Source organism: Narcine bancroftii, chromosome 2 (genome assembly GCF_036971445.1).
Source record: "Narcine bancroftii isolate sNarBan1 chromosome 2, sNarBan1.hap1, whole genome shotgun sequence".
In the NCBI taxonomy this organism is placed as follows: domain Eukaryota; kingdom Metazoa; phylum Chordata; class Chondrichthyes; order Torpediniformes; family Narcinidae; genus Narcine; species Narcine bancroftii.
In genome coordinates, this window is record NC_091470.1 from 158,887,325 (window position 1) to 158,912,217 (window position 24,893).

A 24,893-nucleotide genomic window follows, 5' to 3' on the forward strand; every position below is an offset into this window, starting at 1 on the left:
GACATGAGAGCCATCAGATGGTGAGTACCAATGAAAATCAGCAGTAAAATTGAAGGGCTCAAGCCCAAAATGTTGGTGATATATCTTTACCTTTGCTACATAAAGGCACTGTCTGACCTGTTGAGTTTCTCCAGCATTTGTGTGTTTTTTCACTTAACCACAGTATCAACAGAATCCTATGTTTTGCCACCCGTAAAACATTTTTGGGTCAGTTGAACTAATGCAATGTGTCAGCATTATTATGTGATTAAACATGATAAATTCAAAATAAGTTAATTTAACGTTTCTCCAACTTCCTACGTGATCCAGCAAATCTGACATTATCTTTGTGTTCATCTTAAAGTTGTCTACCATAATCTCCAATTTTCTTTCAGGAAGCAAATCTTTTGGGGGGAAAAATGTTGTCCCTTCATGTACAAGCAATGCATGGATTCCCCTCACCCTGAGATGGATCTAAATCATTCTCTACTCAGGATGCTGTTAACTCTTAATTAAGATATTCAAGGCAGAGATTTTTGGACACTGGGTTACAGTAAAAAACTAGACTAGGTACAGAAACTGCCATAAATTATTAAATACTAGGAAAGGCTCCAGGGGCCGTATGGCCTACATAAGGAACACACTGTAGGAGACACACTGTCGTATGCAAATCTGGAGCAATGCTGACCATTCATTTTCTCCCACTAATGCAAGTCAACATGCTGAGTTCTTCCAGTCAGGGACTGCTGAGTCATCCATTGAAATTAGGACTAATCTGACCCTGGCCCTCATTCCACTTTACTGCTTGTTCCCCAGGATCCTTGACTGCTCAATCAACCAAAAATCTGACCAATTTATTTGTAATCCAGTCTGCACAACTGAAACAGAGGATTTCAAAGGTTGTTTCTTCTCTTAGAGATTCCCTCATTTGACTTGTCCAAGTCGATACCTTATGCCCTGAGTTATATTCTTTTATAAGGGACATATAATCTCAGCATCTCCCTTGTTTTAATTAGGATCGCCTAATATTACTTCTATTTTTTATGTTCTTTCCAGGTTTAAACCATATGGAATTTTTTTTTAAAGTGGCCCAAGTTTCTAAACCATTGAAAATACAAGTTCTTATTTACTTAATGAGTGGTAGCATGGTTGGCGAGGTAGTTAGTGCAACGCCTTTACAGGATTGGGAACGGACCAGGTTTCGAATCCCACGCTGTCTGTAAGGAGTTTATATGCTCTCCCTGTGTCTACATGGTTTTCTCCAGGGGCTCCAGTTGCCTTCCACCATTCAAAACATACCAGGATGGTTTAATGGGGTGTAAATTGGGTGGCAAAGGACTCTTGGGCCGAAATGGGCTGTATGTCTAAATTAAAATTTAAAAAAAGTAAAAATTAAATGGCTGAGAAGGAGATGGTTATAGACTTCAGGAGGAAATTCATGAGAACATGAACAAGTCCTCATTGAGGGATCAGCAGTGGAGAGGGTCAAGAAATTCAAGTTCCTGGGATTGGTCCTGGAGCCTCCACGATAATGCAATCTCAAAGGCGGCTTGTCAACGGCTAGACTTTGTAGAGTTTGAGGAGATTCACTTTGTCGCAGAGGACTCTCAAAAACTGCCACATGTGTATTGTGGAGAGCTTTCTGTCTGGTTGCACCACTATCTGGTATGGAGGTGCCTCCGCACAGGAGAAGAAAAAAATCTCCAAAGAGCTGTTAACTCGGCCTGTAACATCACGGGCACCAGCCTTCACTCCATTGAGGACCATTACAAGAGGGGGTGTCTTTAAAAAAAAAGCCTTTATCCTCAAGGATAAAGGCCACACCCTCTTCTCTCTGCTACTATCGAGAAAAGGGTACAAGAGCCAGGCCACACCCTCTTCTCTCTGCTACTATTGAGAAAAAGGTACAAGAGCCTGAAGACGAGCACTCAGCAGCACAAGGACGGCTTCTTCACCTCTGCCGTCAAATTCCTGAATGATCAATGAACCAGAGACACCCTTACTTTGTCTTTTTCTTGCACTATTTTTATTTATTTTGCAAGGTTTTTAATATAATTGTTTGTACTGTGAAGCTGCCACAAAACAACAAATTTCCCGACATGTTCATGACAATAAATTGTGATTCTGAATGTAAATTGTTATTGATTTTCTTCAACAGGAAACATGTTTCATGAAACACAGACTAGGCTTAACGGATTAGCGCAGTTTGCTTCCTTCTTTTTTTGACCCTGTGGCATCTGCTTACTTCAAACTGCATGTTATTCTGTTTGTTATTCCTCACTGCTCTCCTGTCCCTAGCGTCGATTTCTTTCCCTATTTTCCAAACAGATTAGCCTTCTCCCTCCCCAACCACTTTTTTTTTTAAATAAAAAAAATTTAGACATACAGCACTGTAACAGGCCAATTCGGCCCCGAGAGTCTGTGCCACCCAATTAACCAACACAACAGTATGTTTTTTTGAAGGGGATGGGAGTAAACCAGAGCCTCCAGAGAAAACCCACGCAGGCACAGGGAGAACATACAAACTCCTTACAGACAGCGCGGGATTCGAACACAATTCCGATCCTGATCGCTGGCGATGTAAAGGCGTTGCACTAACCGCTACGACAACCATTCTGCCCTTCTCTCTGTATCTTGCCATCCTCAAACTCTATGTTGGAGGGACCTCTCCTTGTTGCCTCTCCCCTGGGAGGTCACAGCCACTTCAATTCTGGGTTACACTCCTGCACTCGCATGTCAATCCTTACGTATTGCCTCACCTGCAGATTGGAGGAATAATACCTTATTTTCCACCCTCCAGCCATGTGGCATGAACGTTGACTTTACTGCTTTGCATTAAACCTGTTTGTCTTTTCTTTTCCCTCCCCATTTTTCCTGTCCTTCTAGTTCTTTCACCCATAGTGCCCTGCCATCCCCTCTCCCCTCATTGTTGCTGTCCCCTCCCTCCTTTCTCCACCTATCATTCTCCTGCCTCACCACCACTCCTTCGTCCCCCCTACTCTTGTTCAGAAGCTTACCGGAGTTTTCTCAAACTTTGATGAAGGGCACAAGCCCAAAACATCGGTTTGCCTTTGCTACATAAAGGACACTGTTTGACCTGCTGACCTTCCCCAGCATTTTGGGGTTTTTTTCCCCCGGTTGCCTGATCTCCACCCAAACATCTCCCTGGAAACTGACACTGTTGTAATTATAGTGATCATGGTTGCAATGCCACTAGCAATGCCTTCAGGATTATAGCTCCCGTTTGATTATATTTGGCTGCCAGCAGGAGCTGACACAGAGCAGGAATCTGCAGTATCCAAGATCTGTAATGGAGGCTTGCAGCCTCATGGTGCGGTTTACAACAACTTTAAAGTAAAAAACCTTTTCCTTCATCCATGTGTTGTCTAAGAACTCACATATGAATACAAGAGACATTCAGGTTTACACTCAGATTTATTGTCAGATATTGACATCACATACAAACAACCGTAAGATCATTTTTTCTGTGGGCCAGGCAGCATTACCACTTATTGATGGTGCAAAAAAAAATCTACACACAATGTACACATGTAAGCCAATAAAGAAATGTAACTAATCCAGAGAGAATAACAAAAACCAATAAAGTACACAGGTAAGAGTCCTAAAATGAGTCCCTGATTGAGTTAGTTGTTGAGGAGTCTGATGGTGGAGGGGGAGCAGCTGTTTCTGAACCTGGTGGGGCGAGTCCTGTGGCACCCTCCACCTCTTTCCTGATGGCAGCAGCGAGAACAGGGCTTGGGCTGGGTGGAGTGAATCCTTGATTACCCCCTTTTACTCAGAGATCCCACTTAATTGACCAGCGTTAAAAGCCAGGTGGGGTTATTCGCACTGAATAGATCATCCACGGGATGAAAAATCACGCAGACAAGTGAAGCGGTTAAAAGGTGGCCAATTCCCGTCTTTTAAAACGGCCGAGTAAAAGTGGAATACGTTGGCTGCCGCTCTCCAACAAGCTTGATGGTGCGGAGGGGTTTTTGCCTGCGCCCACTACCTTTTGCGGGGCTTTGTGCTCTGGGGTCCCCACTACCGGACTGCGATGCTCACTCTCCACCAACACGTCTGTCGAAGTGTTCCAAACCTCTGCAAAGTCCTTCACCATCCCATGCACGAGTGTGTCCAGGAAAGAGGCGGTTGCCCCCCTCCCCTCCCCCACTCGTTGCCCCCTCCCCTTCCCTTCCCTCCCCTCCCCCCACTCGTTGCCCCCTCCCCTTCCCTTCCCTCCCCTCCCCCCCTTCCCTCCCCTCCCCCCCTTCCCTCCCCTCCCCCCCTTCCCTTCCCTCCCCCCCCTTCCCTTCCCTCCCCCCCCCCCCTTCCCTTCCCTCCCCCCCTTCCCTTCCCTCCCCCCCCCTTCCCTTCCCTCCCCCCCCCCTTCCCTTCCCTTCCCTCCCCCCCCCTTGGCTTCTCTTTCTTTCTTGTTATTTCCCATCTGAGCTGAGAACTCCGCAACCGCCCCCATTGATCCGCTCCCCTCCCCTATCAATTGATCAGTGCATGGTCGTCTCTGTGCTCTATTAGCCCCCTCTGTATCTATTGATCCACGCATTGTTTGAGCGCGCCTGGCTGGCGGACCCTGCCTCGGCTCAATGATGGCGGAGAGAGCGGCCTCTCGCAGTGCCCTTCCTTCAATGTCCCCAGCCCGCTCCCCAACATAATCTTCTTCTCACCTTTTTTTTAAAAATTAATTCCCCCCCTGCGGGCTGTTGCTGGGTCCCCGGTTCGATTTCCCTGCCCTCTTTCGGGTCTGCTATCGAGGTTCGTCGCGCTCGCCGTGCTGCTGCTTCGGGCTAGCTGGGCCCCGCCGTCGTCGCCATCTTATCACTCTCCGATCGATTGCTATAGCCGGGGCTTCCCGCACGGCTGCTAGTACGCATGCCCAGGAGCCGGGACCTCTTCCACCCCTGAGAACGGCCCTTGGGTTGAACTGCGCATGCAAGAAACGAGCGATTTCCCCCCGCCCCGGGCGCTTTGGGGCCGGGGTTTGCGGCTGCGCGGCCTCGGGCGATCGTGCACTGCGGCTGCGCGCAGGGGATTGTACGCATGCGCTGTGCGAGCGGGGGCGAGTGAGCTGAACAGCTAAAATGGAAGATGAGGAAATCGCGGATAATTGGGAGGAAGCAGCCGATAGTGGGGTAAGGAGCATGGAGGCGAAGCGATGGAGAGACCCGGGTTTCATTGAAGTCAGGCCTTCCGGTCAATTGAGGCCGCGAAACCAGTGAGGTGGAGGCATCGGGCGAAGGAAGGAGAGAGAGAGAGAGAGAGAGAGAGAGAGAGAGGGAGGGGTGGGGGGGGGGAGAGAGGAGTAGACCTGCTGAAGGGTCGCGGTGAGTGTCGGCCACAAGTGTGGGATCAGGCAGCAGGGGAGTGGTGTGCGTGTGAGAGGGCGGGTGGGAACCCGGGCAAGGCCTGAGCACCAGCTTGGATTAGCCACCTTCTTCATAGAGAGCGTGTTGGCAAAGGCGGGGAGACTAAATACCGTAGTAACATGACCAGAAAAGGCATTGGAAACGAGTGATGCGGATTCCAGACCAATGGAGGTAATGTATCCTCTGCAATTGGAGTTTGGCAGCTCCCAGCAGTGGACAGGCATATTTCCCCCCCCCCCCCCTTAACTTTCTTGGGAAAGATAAAGGAGAGTAACTAAGTTCACCACCTCCAATCAAGTTATGGTTAAGCGAATTGACACCAACACGTTGGAATTTTAGCGTCGAAAAAACATTGACAGGAAAACCAGGATTCTAAAACAAGTGAACCTTTTGCACACATTTGTGTGTAATTTTCCGAAGTGCGACTAGACTTCTGTTTCTTCAAAGCTAAAGGGTACTTCTGAAGAACGATGCAGATTTTTTAAAATATAAATAAAAAAATATATATAATGAATATGTTCAATACTATAACTGCAATGTATTTGTGATTGTTTAGAAACGGACCCCCATAGTATTCTCTATTTTGCTTTGGTCCCTTTATAAAGGGAGTGACATAGCTCATGACCTTTAAAGTTTTTCACTGCTGTTGTTTTTGGCCATTATCAATGGTGGGAAAGGATTTGTATATTGAAACATTGACATCATTTTAATTGTTTTATTTTTTTAAATGAAGAAGCAAGCTGATGAAAAGGTAGCCAAACTTTAAAAGAAGCTTTAAAGTGTAAATTGGGATCAAGCTAATCTGCTGGAAAATGGAAAACTTTATGATAACGAGGACTTGCATGACATTTAAAATCAAGTTGGAAATAACATGGTGTTCAGAGCAGTGATCTCAGTTGAGAGTCTTGAACCCACCCAGTATTGCTGTTTCTAGGAGAGTTAAAATTATTTTGAAGAAAGGTGCTCTTCATTAGATTTTACTACTATGTTATTGTTTGCAACCAGGTCTGTCCAACATTGTCAGCACCTTTTGAACTTTCTAAATTGAAGAAGTCCAGTGAATGACAAAGGTATGTTAGGCAGGATGTCGCATGTATGGAAGTAAATAAAAGGACAAGAAAATAAATTCTAGGATTTTGAGTCTCTAAAAGAAAATGTATTGACTCATCAACAGTGTATGTGCCCTTTCATATTGATTATTCAAAGCCTTGGTAATTTAAGATGATTGTTCACTGATAAAAGCATTTTCAGAAAGAATCGGCCAGGGACGTAATTTAGCTTTTTCAGGTCTTCAGCAGCAACTGAGTTGTACACTCAGTGTGTTCACCTTCAATAATGTCTCCGCAGCCTTCACAACTTTATCTGAATAAAGTTCAAATTCATTAAAGCCTACTTGAATAAATAAAAAAAAACATTTGAGATAGCTCCATTTGGATTTTAAAATAGCTAATGATAGTACAAGCTTTGTGACATTGTTTTTATTTTGCTGGACAATTAGTTTATTGTCTACATGAACAATGTACAGATATAATGAATTTTTTCTTGCACAGTTATGTAAAGTACAATGGGGGAAATGTGAATGTAAAAAGAATAGATAAGTATGCACATTAGCAATTGGTGTTTAAATATATATAAAAAATATATAGATATACAAATTCTTGCATTAGTCAGGTTTTTAGTGGACCTGGAGCAGTGTTTATCAAGAGCCTGATAGGTATTGGGAAAGAAAAATGTTCTTAAGCCTAGAGTTGTGGAACTTCCTTTTCTGCCATTCAGTGTAATAGACTTGAAAGTAAAAAATGTTTTCCTTATGTTTGTGTGATGTTTTCAAATCTGAAGCTTGAATATTACTATCAGGGCTGTTGGCAAAGGGATTGGGCAGATTGAAGAGTTTGGTGTCACACTATTCAGGTTTCAAATAAACTGAAGACTAATAAAGGAAGACTACTTATAAATGAAATCAAGTTTATAGAAACTGAAAATATTTAGTGGACTGGTAAGTAAATGTGATAATTTAAAGTTTCAGGTATTCACACATGTACTTCAGTTCAGATTGTGTGACCTTGTCAATGATTCCAGCATTTTTTTTAGTTAATGATTACACTTTTGCCTTTTGTAGAAAATTCCTGATTTCTTCATAGCTATTGATTGAGCACAGGATCACTAAATGTAATAGTCTACATAAAAACAGAACTGAAATGTTACAATCAAAAATGAAAGTGCACATCTTTCCCTCTTTCTTTAACCTTATCCAGTTATCCAGGTGTGTAAGAGAATTGTTAAGGAAGTGTTTCATTCACAAATACAAAGATCCATTATGCAGAATTGAAGACTTAGAATAATTATTTTCTCAAATGCACTGGCTGTTGAAGGCATATTTAGTAAATAGTTTACATGAAATATGGATGAATAGCTAATTAGTTTATTTAGGTGATCTTTGAAGATGTTCAGCAAAATACCAAAGCATCTGTCCAGTTCATGATATGGGTTCTTAAGAATCTATCAAACCAACAAGATGGGACCTTGGTTTAATGCTTCATCTGACAGAACTAAGATCTCCCACAAAGTAGCATCTCCATTGCTGGACAAGAGTATCTACTCAAATTTGGGAGTGAGTTAAATGAGCTGTGTTTGGAATCTGCAACAGTTGTTACACCAATGAGCTGTTACTGGCAAAGAGTTTCAAACTTCAGAATACATGCATAACATGCAACCCTGAGATTCTTTTTCTTGTGGTGAGGCAGAATTACCACTTATTGGTAGTGCAAAAAAAAACTGACTCAATGTAAACAAAGAAATTGAAGAAAATGCAAAACAGAGAGAGGATAGAAATCAATAAAGTGCAAATGTAAGATTCTGTAAATGAGTCCCTGATTGAGTTTGTGGTTGAGGAGTCTGATGGTGGAGGGGTAGCAGCTGTTCCTGAACTTGGTGGTGCGAGTCTTGTGGCACTGATACCTCTTTCCTGATAGTAGCTGCGAGAACTGAGTACGTGTTGGGTGATGCTCTCTGACAGCAGCATTCCCTGTAGATGTTCTGGATGGTAGGGAGGGTTTTTGTCCATGATGTCCTGAGCTGTGATAACTATGACTGAGTTTAGAAACAATGGATTAAAGCATGGGTTCTGGATCAGTTTATTTCTAATGAATCTTGGGCTCTTGAACTACCCTCCCCCTCCCCCCAGTCACGCTGATCATCATAACTGGATAGTCTGCGTGAATATTTATCACCTACCTATTGTATCATCTATTTTTTAATGTGATGTTTCTTGTGTTTTTTTTCCGAAATGTCTGTTTTGCTGTATCAAGTAAGAATTTTGGTGAATGTGTACACGACAATAAATATTAAATGCATCTTACAAACTGGCCATTTAGTGCATTAGTAGGTGCTTGGGCTGCTATTTAGGGCTTGCAATGGATAAAGCATGGGTGACCTTGCTGTTGCTCTACTGGGGTAATTTTCTAGTCTTACTACCTAGCTTCAATGGAGCCATTCAACAATTTCTTTGCCATATAGTTATCCAATTCCCTCTTGAAGGAGTACATTTCAGGATTCCAGACCATGTGCTATTCTTCTGTCATATTAATTCTCATCCTCTTTGTTTTAAACAGTGATATTTAATTCTTGACTTCTCCATTAATGGGAGCTTCCATCCACTCTGTCAAAACTCCAATTAATTTTGAACACTTTAAGGTGTCCCCTTGGCCTTCTCCAAAGAATACAATCCCATTCACTCCAATCTATCCTGAAGACTGCTGTCCCTCGTTTGAGGAACCTTTCTCACAGAATTGTTCAAATCAATGAATGAAGTGTCATAACAATTACAGAATAATATATTGAAAAGATCTTTTAATATTAATATCTGACAGAGACTTGTTAGTAGCAGGTGAGTGAGGAGTTGATAGTTTCTGCTTTGACCCAAGAATTTGGGATGCTAGGTTCAACTACCCACAAATGGATATGTGGATTTTGAACAAGCTGAGACCTTGAATTACTGATCACACCTGTACTCCTACCATCCTCAGTCTGTGGAAAAAGAGGCAGCTACTTTAGTGTGAGGTGGTTGGTGCATAAATTATTTTATGAGGAATTAATGCAGAAGTTTAGAAAATTCCATGTTTTTTTTTAAAATAGATTGTTAGTGACCTTTTGGTTTTATCATGATGGAATGTGATTTTAAGGGAACACGTGCCATCTGCAGAGTTGCTATTAGACTGAAGTCTTGTATGAGGCTCAGACTTGAACCAAAACTAAGCAAAGTGAGGATCTTCAGAGGCTGATTACATTTGCATAATGTTTCATTCCATTCGAAGTTTTAGTACACCTGCAGAGAGAATTCTGATAAAAAATTTTGTGCAATTTGCAGGGACTGCAACATTTGAAGCAATCATTCAAATTGATTTGTGTGGTTACTGGCCCAAATGCCTCTTTCACTTTCTATTTTAAAATGAGTGCAAATCAAAATGCTTCTATCAAACTCTTGTATAGAATCCCCAGTTTAGACACAGGCAATGTCAATTTTGATAATTACATAACTGGTAGCAGCTTTAATTAGCAATTTAATTGCCTGTTCCTTTTACCTTGGCTCTGTTTTCACACTATCTTTACTGCCTTTAATCCTGACTTTATCTGCACTTGGCTTTTGTGTCCACCTGTTTGCACCTAGAGTTCAACTGATCTTTGCTTTATAAAACTCATATTTGCGCATGTTCCTTTCTTACAGGAAATTGAGCGACGGCTGGAAGCAAAGCTAAAGATCCAGCAGAAGGAAAAGTAAGAAATTTTTCTGAGTTTTCTAATAATTATTTATTGGCTCCCCCTGAAGGCTTGTCTAGAAATTGCCTCATTCTGTAAAATTTGAAGTACTCACTTCTGCCCCAATCATTTATTATTTGCTGGTATAGCACTGGATGAAAAACTATATTCAGTTTTACTTAAAATTTTATTTTATTCCCCAAATAGCCAACTCAGAGAGTTGTACTGCCTTAAATTATTACTCTAATGTTTTTTTCATTTAAAGTGCTCTTGTATGTTTTGCCATTGTTGTTCACTAATTTACTAAACTCTGAGTGTGAAACATTATTCATTTGGTAGCATATCATCTGAATTGGAAAAGTATGAGTTCAATTGCTCTTCTACTTGAACAGAAACATCTTAGGTGATATATTCATGCAGCAATGAGGGTGCCATTTCCTTTGGGCTGGGTAAGAATAGGGAACAAAATCCATGGCACCGCCATTTAACCCTGTTTGCTTTAATGATGTTAATTATTACACTACATTTTGTGCAAACTTGCTGTTCACAATTGGCATCCATGTTTCTTGTTATAATTTGACTATTCACTGTAGTTTGACTGTAAAGTGGTTTGGGACATAAATTCGTTTTCCATTGATTGCGCTTTAGTAGTTAAGTACTGCATTTTAATTTGTATCATAAATTTGGAGTTGCCCTTTAATTCTTTGTGCAGGAAGGACTGAAAATTATAGTTCTGGTGTCTGATTGGTGGAAATATTAACTGTGGAATACTAACTGTGGAATACACATCGGGCAAAATTTAACTTGCTTTGCTGGTTGATGTGTCCTGCTCATTTTTCTCATCAACATTAACCATAAAGCCAATCTGGCCCACAAGTTGATAGGAGCTCCGCAGATTTAGTGAAGGGAAACATTTTTAAGTACTGATTTCCAGATGGGGTTTTCTGACTTGGGTAGCTTCTTGCAATACCTGCAAGTGAGTATCCTTGGGAGTTTTTGCAGGTTTGCTGAAGAGAGTAAATCTAGTTAGCAACAATTTCAAGACTGCATCGAAGACATTCAGGTGAAATGTACACATCACTTTAGTACAAAAAGTTGAATATATATATTTGTTTAGAGATGATTTTCTCTTCTAATCTAGGCATTTATTGAGGGAGGATTGTCTTGATCCTGACCCAGTATGCAGACTTGCTCCAAGTCAAATTTATTGCCATCAAGTACAACCTGACGAAATGGTGTTTTCCGGTCTTCAGTGCAAAAATATGCAGACTCCAGTCATCCTCTCTGCCACTCTTATAGTCCTGTGGATTGAATTCCATCCATTTTTCTTCAGCAACAGTACCATACTGATTTAGCTGGCCAGGACGCTCACGTTAGAGCTCCTATAGAAGGTTGACAAAGGTGGCTGGTAGCCTTGCCTGCTTCAGTCTTCTTAGGAAGTACTGTTGCGCTTTTCTGACAAGATGTTGAGTCTCCACGATGGGTCACTAGTTACGTTGGGTCCAAGAAACTTGGTGTTCTCTACTTCAGAGTTGATGTGTAGTGGAGGGTAGTTGTTCCTGGTCCTCCTGAAGTCCATGATCATCTCCTTCATCTTGTCCACGTTGAGTCTCGGTTTTACTTTTGCACCATTTCGTAAGATTTTCCACCTCTTCTGTATAGTGTGACTCATCGTTGTTGATGATGAGGCCAACGAGTGTTGTCATCTGCAAACTTGGTGACACTGTTGGAACTTGATCTGGTGATGAAGTCGTAGGTAGGTAGCATGAACGAGACCGGGCCGAGCATACAGCTGTGTGGAATGATGGTGCTCGATATTCTGCTACCGACCTGGACAGACTGAGTTTCCGACAGGAAGTCCAGCATCCAGTTACAGAGAGGCGTGTTGAGCTCCAGCAAAGAGAGCATCTCCACCAGCCTCTGGGGAATGATCATATTCCACCAAATTGAAGTCAATGAACGACAGCCTGGAGTATGAAGTATTGTTCTCCAAGTGGACCAGGACAGTGAAGTGTTAAGGCTATGCTGCTTTGTGTTTAGTAATGGAGGTTGAGAACCACTGGGCTAATGGCAATCAAATGCTACGTTGGCCATGGCCATTGGCTTGCCTTTTACCATTATCTATTGAAATGGCTGGACTGACCGTAGCTGTGGGATTGTACTGAAGGGCGTTTTCCTATTGATTCAGGAGTTAGTGAGAACTCCAGTTCTTGTTACCATGTGCATGAGAGAAGGCAATTAGGGAAATTCAGGTGGAAATCTTTTCTAATTTAAGAAGTTGGCAATTTTCCTCTGGATTTTTTCTTATTTAGTGTGAACTGAATGCATTATTAGTTCTGGTGATTTGTCTGAATTATGGTGATGCATGTTATTTTACTGATAAATATCTAAAAGTAAAGATTCCATTATTATCATGTAATCGGCATCATGGTGCCCTCGTAGTCGAGGATGATGGCCTTAGTCCCATTGATCTACAGTGCGAAGATGCCTGTGTGTGTATTTGTTTAACGTGTACTTAATGTTGCGTTTCAAGAAGCACACAATACTTCACAAATCAACCAATTAGTTCCAATAGCATGGAAACCACGATGATTGGAACTGATGGGCTTGTTGCAGCCTTCGTCGGCCTTCACAGTCATTGACTTCAGAATAACTTAGTCCGCCTGTCCCACCATTGAGGACTTTGTTGGATTGTTCTTTGTCAGGGACCTTGCCACCATGGGTGACCCTACCAGCAGCATAGCTCCAGACAACATCCCTCTCTGGATCACAGGACCACACAAGCTTCTCCACCACGACCAGGTGACAATCCACAGAAGTGTCACATAATACTACATATTGAATGTAACATGAAATTCTTTAACTTTTGTCTAGTGCCCCTCGCATCTGGTGTTTCAAGGAGGTCTCACCTCCAAGTACTGACCAGACCTGAGCCTGCTTAGCTTCCAATATCAAACAATCTCTGGTGTATTCAGGCTATAAGGTGGTATGGGCAGTGAAGGATAACAAACTTCCTCAAATGTTGACTCAACCACACCCAACTTTTCAAGAAGGCAGTATCAATTAGCCATTTTGTGATAGTCGTGCATCTAACACTAGCTTCATTCCAGAGCTTGAAGACGTGTAGACTGAGTAAATACTTCTAAATGATGCAGAGATGTCAGAGTTGTTTTTGTGAAGTATGTTGTGGAACTACTCAGAGTAGAAAAGTCTTCTTGCACATCTGCAGTGACAGTAACCCAAAGCAGCTATATTGTCTTTGGCAGTCCCTATCGTAAATGCTGTGTGCTAGACACTTTCGTAAACCAAACCAGTTAACAAGTTAGTACAAATTACCCCAAGATGAGCTTTAGAGGAGATTTGACACAGCTTTCTTGAAACTGTTTGTTGCTACCTTTTAATTTTGCTCTTTATACCTTGGCTTATCATAAAACTCCCTTGTATTTATCAACTAAAATTACATTTTTAGCCAGCCTCCACTTCTATTCTGAATTTGAAATTGCCTAACATCCAACTCAAACCAATCCCTTTTGCTCTATTGCATCAGTAAACACTGGCACACATTGGCATCCTTGTCCTCTGTCCCAGTTTCTCTCCCATCCTTGCTAGTCTATGATCTTCCTGTATGTGCACCATCGCTACGACTGCTTTATCAGCATTGTATTTTGCTCTTCTGTCAGTTAAGGGGGATGGTTTCAGTTGCAGTGATCCCATAATTGAACCCTAAATCTAACGTTATAGACAATCCTTTAAGCTTAACCCTTTGACTAATTTTGTTCAAAAATGGTTTGTTACTTGTGCCATATGTTTTGTTCTATTTATCAGGATACAATTATGTGTGAGGTATTGTGATGCACTAGCTGTTGAAGTTGTGTGGAACTTGTTAAATAGAGTGCTGTCATCCCATCGATAATAGAGAAGGAAACGTCTGCAGTGAAGTTGGAGATGGTTCAGAAACCTTGCGATTGTCTTGGACTGGTGTGGGAACAGAAATCTGAAGACCTAACACAAGGGGGACCTTCTGAATCCATGGCTCAGTTTTTGATTATTTATTTGGTTTCGTTATCCAGCCTTTTGGAAAGGATGGGTAAACAGACTGGTGATGGCATCGACTAGTTCTTAACATTGTGTATTTGCTGTGGTCCGACATGTGGTGTTTCATTTTAGAATGCCCTTCAACGGAGTATGATAAATCTAAATTTATTTCCTATTTTAGCAGGAAATCAAAGCTGTCACCTAAAGTTCCCATCGTCATACAGGATGACCTCCATCCAGCAGCCTGCACCCCACAAATCCGCATTCTGAAGAGACCGACAAGTAATGGGGTGGTCAACCTGCCACAGTCTGCAACGAGGCCTTTGCCACAAGTCAAATCACTGGCTCAGAGAGAAGCTGAATATGCAGAGGCACGAAAGAGGATCCTTGGGAGTGCGAGTCCTGAAGAGGAGGATAAAGCCAACCCTGACAGGTAAGTGCATTTGGAACACCCTTGGCATTGATTTTAAAACTTCAAAGTTCTGCATTTACAATGTTATAGCAACCAAGTTTTCACTAGGGTATTCAGAATTCATTTTCATTTGGTAACAGTGAACACTTGAAATGAGACCTGTGGTGAAGAGATTTCTCTTAAAGGAACTTTGCCACTTCTCTTGCAAGTTTCTTAGACCTTTATGCAGCAGACATCTCAAAGGACTGAAAAAGTATCACCAACCAACATCAATGCCTCCTCCCAGGCCATTTTATGCAATGTTGAGGACCTAATTGTACTGTGTCAGTTATATTGGGCAGGTGACTTTGTTTTCTTGCTCGGCACTGAACTCCTTAAACAGACGTTTTCTGAACTGAAGAGATTACCAGGAAGTCACAATAAGGTTCAAGAATATGCGCCAAGTCTCTCTGAAGAAATGCAATATCTCCACTGACTTCTGAAAATCTCTGACCCATAATAAAGGTCCATTTGCGATGCTGTTCAAAAGCACAAAGAGAAACTCCATAAGGGACAGAATGAGCAAACAATCTCCAAGTTGCCCACTCTTCTGCCCTATCCTATAGGGTGGCCCAGTTGGTGTAGCAGTTAGTGCAATGCCTTTACCGCGCCAGCGATTGGGACCAAACTGGGGTTCAAATCCTGCACTGTCTGTAAGAAGTTTGTATGTTCTCCTTGTGTCTGCATGGAGGCTTCGCTTTCCTTGTTTAAAAACATACCAGGGATGTAAATTGGGCAGCACAGACTTGAGGCCCGAAATAGCCTGTTGGTGTGCTGTATGTCTAATTTTTTTAATTAAAAAAAATTCATAACATAACATAACAATTACAGCACGGAAACAGGCCATTAGGCTCTTCTAGTCCGCACCGAACCAAACACTCCTCTCTAGTCCCACCTACCTGCACAATGACCATAACCCTCCACCTTCTTCTCATCCATATACCTGTCCAGCTTTTTCTTAAATAATAAAATTGACTCTGCCGCCACTATTTCTCCCGCAAGCTCATTCCACACCGCTACCACTCTCTGAGTAAAGAAGTTCCCCCTCATGTTACCTCTAAACCTCTGCCCCTTAACTCATGTCCTCTTGTTTCAATCTCTCCTACTCTTAACGGAAATAGTCTATCCGCATCCACTCTGTCTATCCCTTTCATAATCTTAAATACCTCTATCAAATCCCCTCTCAACCTTCTAACAACCACCTGTCCTTTTAGTTCCCATAGGACCAAAAGAGTGTTGTTTTTATATTGGTGGGCTTTTTTTTTGGTGCAGCCAACATTAAATTTTTTATTTTTGGTGGGCCAATCGTTGATGACATTTGTAGGGCATTGCTTTATTCAATACATTGTTTCAATTTTCCTATAAATTGTATTATTGTAATTAGTCTTGACAGGTTTATAGGAAGATATTTGGAAAGGCAATCCTGTAAAAATAATTCATGGGGGTGAGGGGAGAAACGTTGTTTTTGTTCAGTTTGTCAGTAAGGTATACCGATGGTAGGTCTCTGCCGTCTTAGAATAAAATTAATTTGCTTTAAAAATACTATTGGATAATTGAACAAAGGCAATAAATTTTGAACCTGTAAGTGACTGCTTGTAGTTCCAATGTTAATATGTGTTTACACATAGCACAATGGTTTTCTTTTCACTGTGCAAATGAAGTAGTAAATGCATTTTCTGATATTAGTCATGGAATGTGATTAGCAGCTGGTTAGGCTGCTGTTGGGTTTTCTGCCACTATCTACCACAAAAAGATCTTGCTTTGGTTGGAAATGCTTTATCTTAAAAATGAAGAATGCTTTTTCGTCGGGAGTCTGTGTTCATCATTGGGCATAAGCATGAATTGATACAATTTTCATCAAAAATTTTTATCAAATTCTATTTGGTGAGCAAATGATTTTGCAACCCAAGCGCTGTATGTGCTAAAAGGAATCAACATGGTCACAGGCATGCAACACAGCATATTGTAGTTTCCTGCACTAATCCCATTTTCCCAAGGTTAAATTGCCATGGCATAGAGGACTACAGATCGAAGTACTTGTCAAGATCCCCCTTAAATGATGCAAGAGTATCTGCCTCCATCTCCATGGACCTGCGATGGGGAGGAATTTCCCCCTCGCCTCTTCTAATTTTGTCTCTCACTTTAAACCTCTGCTTTCTTTTTTCTTTTAAACATCCCCACCAAATTTTTTTAAAAACTGTCTACAGAGTTAATTTTGCACATCGGTTATCAGGTCACCTCTCAGCCTCCACTTCAAGAAACAAATCCAGTCTCTTACGCTAACCATGATAGACGACTCCAGACAATGTTCTAGCGAATCTCCTCTGAACTATCTCTAGCATAGTATGACGACCAACTCTATACTCAATCCATCAGTTGTGGCCTAAGCAATATTTTATAAAGTTGTAACATATCAACCCAGTTCTTTGTATTCTAGTGAGGACCAGCTTGCATACCTTCTTCACCACTTTAACCAGCTCTGTTGCCACTTTCAGGGATACATCAATGTATCCCAGTGCCCCTCTGCTTATCTACATTTCGGTGGCCTTGCCTTTTACAACAGTGCATGTCTGACTCCATTTGCCTTCCCTGTGTATCACTGTACCTGTCAGGATTAAATTCAGTTTATCATTCCTCTGCCCACCTTTCCAGGTGTTTGAAAAGGGAGCTGAAGCTTGTGACTTGGAGGTAAAAGGTTGCACTGATGTAGTTGCTGTGTTAATGTTCAGTCGGTCCTTTCGATCAAAGGTTGGCTCATCTATTGATGTGGCACTGTGCTCAAAGTAAACTTTTGAAAGATTTTTTTGGTGACTTTAGGACCATGCAAGAATAACCTTGCCAAAAAACTCTGGGACAGCAAGAACATCATGACTTGAACTGTTATTCCAACAGATTTCCTAATTCAACATTGATATTTAAACATCTGAAAAGGTGGATTAAGTCTGAACTTTGATGAAATGTCCATGAGTTAACAGGGCATGTTTAAATGTACAGTAAAAATCTGGACAGCTCGAGGATTGGGTTGGTCTGGATTTTCTTCAGCAGAATTTTTAAAACTCCTATTTAAGGAGAATAAAGAAAAGATGATCGGGTAAATGTTGCTAGTTTATTCAAATATTTTCTCCTAAACACTTGTTCATTCATTTCTATGACTCCTGTGCATCCGTGGCACTCATGCACGCACACAAAAGCCTGCTAAATGTTAAAAGTTTGAGAGATTTTGAGAAGTCCGCATTCACAGGTGGTCGAGATTTCTGGAATCCAGACTTTTGAACTTTTACTGTCTTCAAGAACTTGTTGAATTGTGTTGTGCAATGCTCTTGAGATCAATATTATTACTGAACTTGACTCTTCATTTAAGTTGACAGTGAAGTTTGCTCTTCAGAATCCTAGCTGAAGCAGTAAACATCACTAAAGCCAATGCCATAATAATAACCTGACACCATCTCCTTCTGACATTAAACCTTTGTTCTTCAGGCCAACCAGGATAACTCAATTGGAGGAAAACAGACAGCAGAGTAGTATAATTCGACAACCCCTGGGTCCGGATGGTACACAAGGCTTCAAACAACGCAGATAAAACGCGTGCCCGAAAGCGCGATTTGTAAAACGGAACTCTCCATGACTGAGCGTGCAGTGTTGGACAGAGAAAACGGACTCAAGCAGAGGACCTGATCTGCTCTTCTTGCACTGTGATCCCCCTTTGCTCCGCCCACTGTGACCTTTCTCTTTGCGCACTGTGACCCTCTGCTCCGCCCACTGTGGTTGGCACACTGCTGTGAGCTCTCCAAGAAACCATGAAGGGGAGGTTTCTTGCAATCAGACTGGCCAAGAATATATTGTGTGCCATTTCTATTCAGAAATTTGCTCCAGCAATAATACTGTTTAAGAATGTTCAATCAATCGTTTTATCTTTTAATTTCAGAAAAGCATTTGACTATGTATTAGTGATGGGTGCTATGGTTTTTTTTCCTCATCATACACTTCACAGCATTGTTTTGGTTTTTCCTACCTGATCCATTACTGCAAGATATTGCTCGAGGTCAGTTACCTTACTAAGTAATACATGTTTAAAAATTCCATCTGAAATGCACCCATTTTAAAGTTATTTATTGTAGGCTATATTTAAAATAAATGTCTTCATATCATCTATCTGGAGAAACAGGGCAAGAACACAAAATAATTCAGGAAAGGATTGTGGGCAACAGGCTTGGGCTGTATGGTGCATAAAACTGAGATGCATTATGGAATGCAATTGCTGTGTTGGTGGCCTTGTGCACAGACAGTTCCTGTCAGAATCTTGTCCTCCCTTCAATAAATAGGAGAGCACACGTGTTGATTAATGGAAAACTGGTCGCAGAGTAGGGGAGTGAGAAAAGAGAGTCTCTAATCGTGGCCATGAATGTTACAAAATCTCGCACCTGGAAGCGGTTAACCATAGCATCTAGCTTCTAGTTGACCACCAGGATTTATTTTCACAACAAAAACTAATAGAATGGTGAGATTAAAATATGGCCCATAGGGTAGCACTTAAAATGTTAACTGCATAATGTTGTAGTCATGTGATCTTATTCCAGCACTGCCTTATGCTCAAATTCACCAGCCATGCTTTGTGTGTGTTGGATTTTGATATAACCTGCAGGATAGGTATAACTTGCAGTAGTAGAAAATCTCTTTTTTTAAGAGGATGTTTTGGCACAGGCCATGCTTATAGTTAATGCTGCTCCCATTATGGTTCAGTGCAGAGCAGTAATATTGTCAGAAACTGGGCAAGTTTTCAGAAGTGTTCTATCTGAGAATCTCCTCAGTTTTGAAGAGGAGGAAGAGAGAAGGGTGGAAATGGAAATTTTAAAGAGGGAAAATGAAATGGTTCCAAATCAAATTAAATGTTCCTTCGAAAAGCTGAGGGTTTTGAGGCCAATTAGTTGAAACTGAGGTTTTGGTACTTTTTTTGTCTCCTTTCTAGTGGTTGTATGCATCTGCACCCTGCTGTACGTGACTAAGGCAAGGAGTTGCAGTTATGGTCCATCACTAGTACATACTCTTTATTTTTCAAGGCATTGCCTTTTTCTACGATTTAAAGAACTTTCTTGCTCCATCTGATGTTAACAGGGCATGTGTACGATTTTTGTTTGGCTCACATGCGAGCTGTTGCATTGGTCTTGTGTTTGCGCATATGCGCAAGTGTATGTATTTGTGTAACGTGTACATTCTGTGTATGTCTGCCTGCGAACAAAAAAAAAATGCCTTTTTTTCCCCTAGGGCATGTGGATGAGATTAATGAATTCTGTTACATTTCAACCAGTGCTTGGACAAAAAAATTAACTGCCTCACTCCTAAACCATTGTTAGTACAGCCAGCTTCATAATTTTATAGCCATCAGATTATTTGACTGAAGTATCCAAATTGACTATTGATTTGGACTGGGGTTGAATAGGATTCAAATGCTACTAATAGGCAAGATTTCAGGCCCTAGAAATATTTTAAAATTTTATAATTGGCAGTGTTCAATTAAACGCAGGCATTTGTGTTATAATGAAAAGCTAATGTATTGTTTTCTTCGTGTAACTTCTTCCCAGCATTCAGTTGTTTGTAAATTGGTGAGATATTTCAAAGCAAACTGTTATATCAGTGGCCTGGTTAATTCTGATCTCTGGTGTTCATGAAATTGGCCTAACTGAAATGATTGCCTGAAACTCTTCATTTTGTAAATGATAACGTAGCTGACTCCCCACTGGTTCTGTGGGTTAATGCACTGTGTAATATGGTATACAAATCTGAAAGGGGTTTAACTCTACAGTTGAGAGGGAACATATGATGAGTTTTATGTTCTAGAATGGAAGTTCAATGGCAATTAGCCAAAAATGGCTAAGGGGTGAATTTTAATCGTGCTGCTTTTGTTTACTGCCACCATCTAGTTGGGTGACACGGTATTCATTGTTCAGATTACGTCATTCAGTCAATGTAATTGCTAGGGAACTACTTCCAGGATGGGGAAATGTTTGTGCGAAAGTTGAAAGTAGACCATTTAAGATAAGTACTGGAGAGGGGAAATGTGTTTATGCACAGGATCAGTCAAGCAAGTAATATTTTTGTAATTCTAACCAGGAAATGTAATCAGGTGATGAGTGTTTTTAAAATCAACCTCTGGTTTTCCTCCTTGCAGTTGTTGATTTCAAAGCCCATGTGTTTGGTAAACCAAAAAAAAGTACTACGAAGCACATGTATCCTAGTTTACTTCAGAAAGCTGGCACTGGTGCGAAAAGCAGTGTGTGTTGTACTGTTATTTGTAGTTTGTCTTTGAGGGTCACTATTAAGGAAAAGTTTGTTTGCTAACACTGGAATGCTACAGGCGAAATAAAGTGCCAGTGAAATCTGGTTGTGAAAGGACTCTGGAAGATGCCACGTTCAGTTTACCTGGGTTGGGGAAATCAGAAATGGGGTTGCATATTACACACACCAACTGCACAAAACCACAGATTGAATCTGGAGCAATGAACAAAATCAGGTTGCATCTCTTCACGACTGCTGTTAGAAGAATTGTCAACAGTCATCTTTGGCTCTGGAACTGATCCATGGGAGTGTAGTTGAGGCAAAGATTAAAAGACGGATGAGGGAAAGTGACTTTTAAAACCATGGTTTCTGGAAATCTAGTGAGATGTAACATGCAGGGTAAGGTAACAGGATTCACAAGGTTTTTGCCAAAGTGTGGATAGAGTTCTAAATGAACTCTTTAATGTAGTGCATCTACGTAAAGGCTGCGGTCCCTTTTTTTAAAAAAAAATGTTCACTTTCAAAATTTTTTTTTTTTTTTTTACACACACTGCCGCTCTGTTTCAGGAAATTACTGCTGTTTTCCCAGAATGCATGGTACGTAAAAAGGTTTAGCTCCGAGACCAGGAGTTAAATTTCCCAGAACGCCTGCAGTCTACAGCTAACTGGGCATTCTGTGAACAGCAAGCTAATGAATAGCACGTATCGATGATATGCGTGGTAAGTCCCACCTCTTTAATTACTGTACTTCCAGTATGCGTAAGGAAATGGAGATTTCGAGTTTTGTTTTTACTGGTCTGAAGGATGTCTCGACGTCATTCGTGTGTGAACGACCAATGCCAAGATAGGGGTCTAGGAGGTAAAATATAGGAACAGGAATGGCAAATTCTTTTTTAAAAAAAAAAACCCAAAAGATTCAGAAGTAACATTCCATTCCCCTCCAAATGGTTAAAACCTATTCCCTCCCCCTTCAATGTGCCAGACAGTGTTACTGAAATCAGGCCCTTGGTGTGTTTGTAATTAGTACAACATTTTCAATAGATCAGTGACCTTGTTCCCAGATGACCAGTAAAATATCTGGGACATGAGTAAGATGATTATCAATGATAAGAATCATACTTGTACAGTGAATTATATTGTTATGGGATAGAAAGAGAAGTTCAATTTGTAGTTAAACTCTGGCCTCTTAAATCCTGCACACAAAAGGCCTCTGGGAAAAATCAAATATTGACAGTACACAGGTGTAAAAGTGACAAAGGCACATCTTTTGAGATCAGCTACTGGTTGACACACTGGGGTTAAAGTGGTATAGCAGTTAGCGACATCGTTCCAAGTTAAAATCTGCTGCCTGTAAGGAGTTTTTCTCTCTGTGTCAGTGTGGGTTTCCTCCATGGGCCCCGGTTTCCTCCATGGGCCCCGGTTTCCTCCCACCATTCAAAAACCTACCATGGGTTGAAGGCCAATTGGGTGTAATTGGGCATCATGGGCCCTGGTTTCCTCCCACCATTCAAAAACCTACCATGGGTTGAAGGCCAATTGGGTGTAATTGGGCATCATGGGCCAAAGGGCCTGTTTCTGTGCTGTAGGTCTAAATTATTATTTTTAAATCCTTTTTCAAAAACTGCTTTAAAGGTTACAATGGAATTGAATACTTGTGGGTGGAATTTTTAAATTAAAAAAAAACTATGGGATCTTCAATAATATAAAGCGAATTGGATGTTGTTGTAGAACAGCACAGTACAAGCCCTTCGACTAATGATATCATTGGTATTGGTACAAGTTTAATCTACAAACCTACTTTTCAAAATCTATAGGTACTATAATCTTGCAATTGTGGAGAGTATTGCTAAAGGATATCGTTTTGGTTATTTTTTTTAAATTACTCTCTTGTGCATCAGTTTTTATAATTACACACTTGTCCTAATTTTTCTCAATGCATCCTGTGCTGAATGAATCTTGAAGATTGCTGGCCTAATGTTATTTTACATTAAGGCATATATTTTCCTCTGGACTCGCAGCCTACCACCTCATCCCCTTCCCACTCTCCTTTTGCTCTTGGCAAAAAACAACTTGGGATAGTGAAATTAAGTACACTCTTAAGGATTGCACTAGGAAAAATTGCACTTCAACACTATTGGTATTTTTAAATCTTCTGAAGACTGGAATTTGTATAGAATGGTCCTGCATAACAACTGTTGAGCTTTGAATGAAAAATGCTGGTAAGAATAGCAAATCTGTCTGTATTGAATAAACTTGTTAACAAAATTATTACATCATGATGTAGATCTGTAGAACTATCTATGTCATACAAGCAGGACGTGTCCATTGTTCTCAGTGTGATTGTTAAGCAATTGTAATTTTCTCTTGAATTCCACTAGTATGTCAGTATATCATGGAAGAAAGGCAAAAAAAAGCTTAATATCTAAGATCCTGAAATGTTCCCACTCGGATCATGACCTACCATTTGTATGTAATCTATTAGAAAAATGTGCCAGTAAGCTTCATGCCAATCAAGTAACCTGGAATATAATTTAAGATGTTGCAGGCAATGCCTTAAAACTGAAAACAACTGGATGAGAGGGGGGACAAAAAGAGAAGTGGGATGGAATATTCCCAAATTGGAACAATACATTTTTGTGTAGTCAAATGATTAGTTTTGATTTTCTTTTAATGGTTAAAACCAATCCTCTGAAACATGAATGATCTGATAGAGGTTCTCTTAAGCTGACTGATCAGACAAGTGAAAGGATCAATGATGTATGTCAAACAAGGGTTCAATAGTGGTATTTATCTGGGTTTCTAGATTTATAATAGTTATTTTGAGAATGTGCTGCTTTATTGCTATTCATTTTCTATTTCTCATAACTTTAGCAAAATGCATCATTATCCTCTAAAACCTGACCTAAGCTTCCAAGACAATCCTGGTGTCCCCTCTGAGAACAGGACTAGTCTTGGAAATGCCCTGTCCAGGTGTAATTTTTCTGTCTAGTCATCAAGCCTAACTTTGGTTGTAAGTGCAGGTGAACTTCAGGACGTCTGCAGCTTTCCACTGACCCATGCAAGAAAAAGGCCTCTGTCCATCCGTTAGCGTCTTTAAAGTTTTAATGTCTGGTAAGTACAGACAGATGGCTATACTATGACTTGCCAAATCTGGGCTTCCCCAGTAAAAGCTGTCATACTTGTATGAGACATTGGTATGTTGCAATATTTAAGAGGCTTCATCTCAAATTTTTCCAAACCATCATAATCTATTAGTTTTTCTTTTAGACTCTACTGTTTGAGAGTTCTTTAAAGGGTATAATCTCCTGGGAGGTAAATAAATGTTTGACTATCATTTTGTATGTATATACTTCACTGTTTACTTGTGACTATTTCAATCAAATGTGTTTATCTTGAACTTCAGAATGATGCAGTTGATCAGTTGGCATCCGAAGTAGACCTGCAAATATTTTGAGAATTGCTTGATTGCTGTGTAGCACCAAATGGTTTCTGGGAATATTTAGTCAGAAACCATCCCTAAAATTTGCAAGGAGCCGATTTGATGAATGGCTCTTTCAGATGTTGCTTGTGTGTTGTCGCACTCAAGATGGAGAACTCCAGTGCCATTTTAATGATCTAAACAACTGCTAGATGTCTGTCACACAAGTTGAATTATCTTGTGTTGGTTGCTGTCAGGCAAGATGTCTATCACTGTAGTTTGTCATAATTTACTGATGATGTGGGATTCAATGTTAACAGCTGCTATTTTTCAGTTGAATCTAGTTTGCAGGAAGGCTGGGAAAGTTGTGCAAATACCATTTACTGCTTGTAAAACATCCTTGTCAAAAGTATAAATTTTTGCTGCTGATTTCCTTTTGTATTTAATCCTTCAGTGTCATCTGGATTTCTTTTTAAAGCAGCATTTTCTTTCTTACAGTAAAAGTTCTGGTCTGTGATTGCTGGATATGATCTGTATAACTTCTGTTTATATTTGACTGGCAAAGCTAACTATATTTTGAGTAAAATTTTATAAGTTT

General features: G+C 40.7%; 2 protein-coding genes across 5 annotated transcripts in view; one reads left to right on the forward strand and one right to left on the reverse strand.

The window, feature by feature from the left end:
• zbtb17 (zinc finger and BTB domain containing 17) overlaps window positions 1–4,910 on the reverse strand; it is a 40,809-nt gene extending 35,899 nt beyond the window's left edge. The window contains exon 1 of the mRNA XM_069918881.1: window positions 4,665–4,910. The gene's annotated coding sequence lies outside the window, so the exon portion shown is untranslated. The remainder of the gene's footprint in view (window positions 1–4,664) is intronic.
• On the forward strand, window positions 1–24,893 carry szrd1 (SUZ RNA binding domain containing 1). 4 transcript variants are annotated; one of them, XM_069918902.1, is made up of 4 exons: window positions 1–20; window positions 10,087–10,136; window positions 14,335–14,586; window positions 18,082–24,893. In XM_069918902.1, exons 1-4 carry the CDS (start codon window positions 18–20, stop codon window positions 18,182–18,184), a joined length of 408 nt encoding a protein of 135 aa, XP_069775003.1. In that variant the 5' UTR covers window positions 1–17; the 3' UTR covers window positions 18,185–24,893. The 4 variants fall into 4 exon arrangements, with proteins under 4 accessions (XP_069775003.1, XP_069775000.1, XP_069774999.1 ...); XM_069918899.1 differs by lacking the exon at window positions 1–20 and adding an exon at window positions 4,790–5,129 and having other exon boundaries at window positions 14,338–14,586; XM_069918898.1 differs by lacking the exon at window positions 1–20 and adding an exon at window positions 4,793–5,129.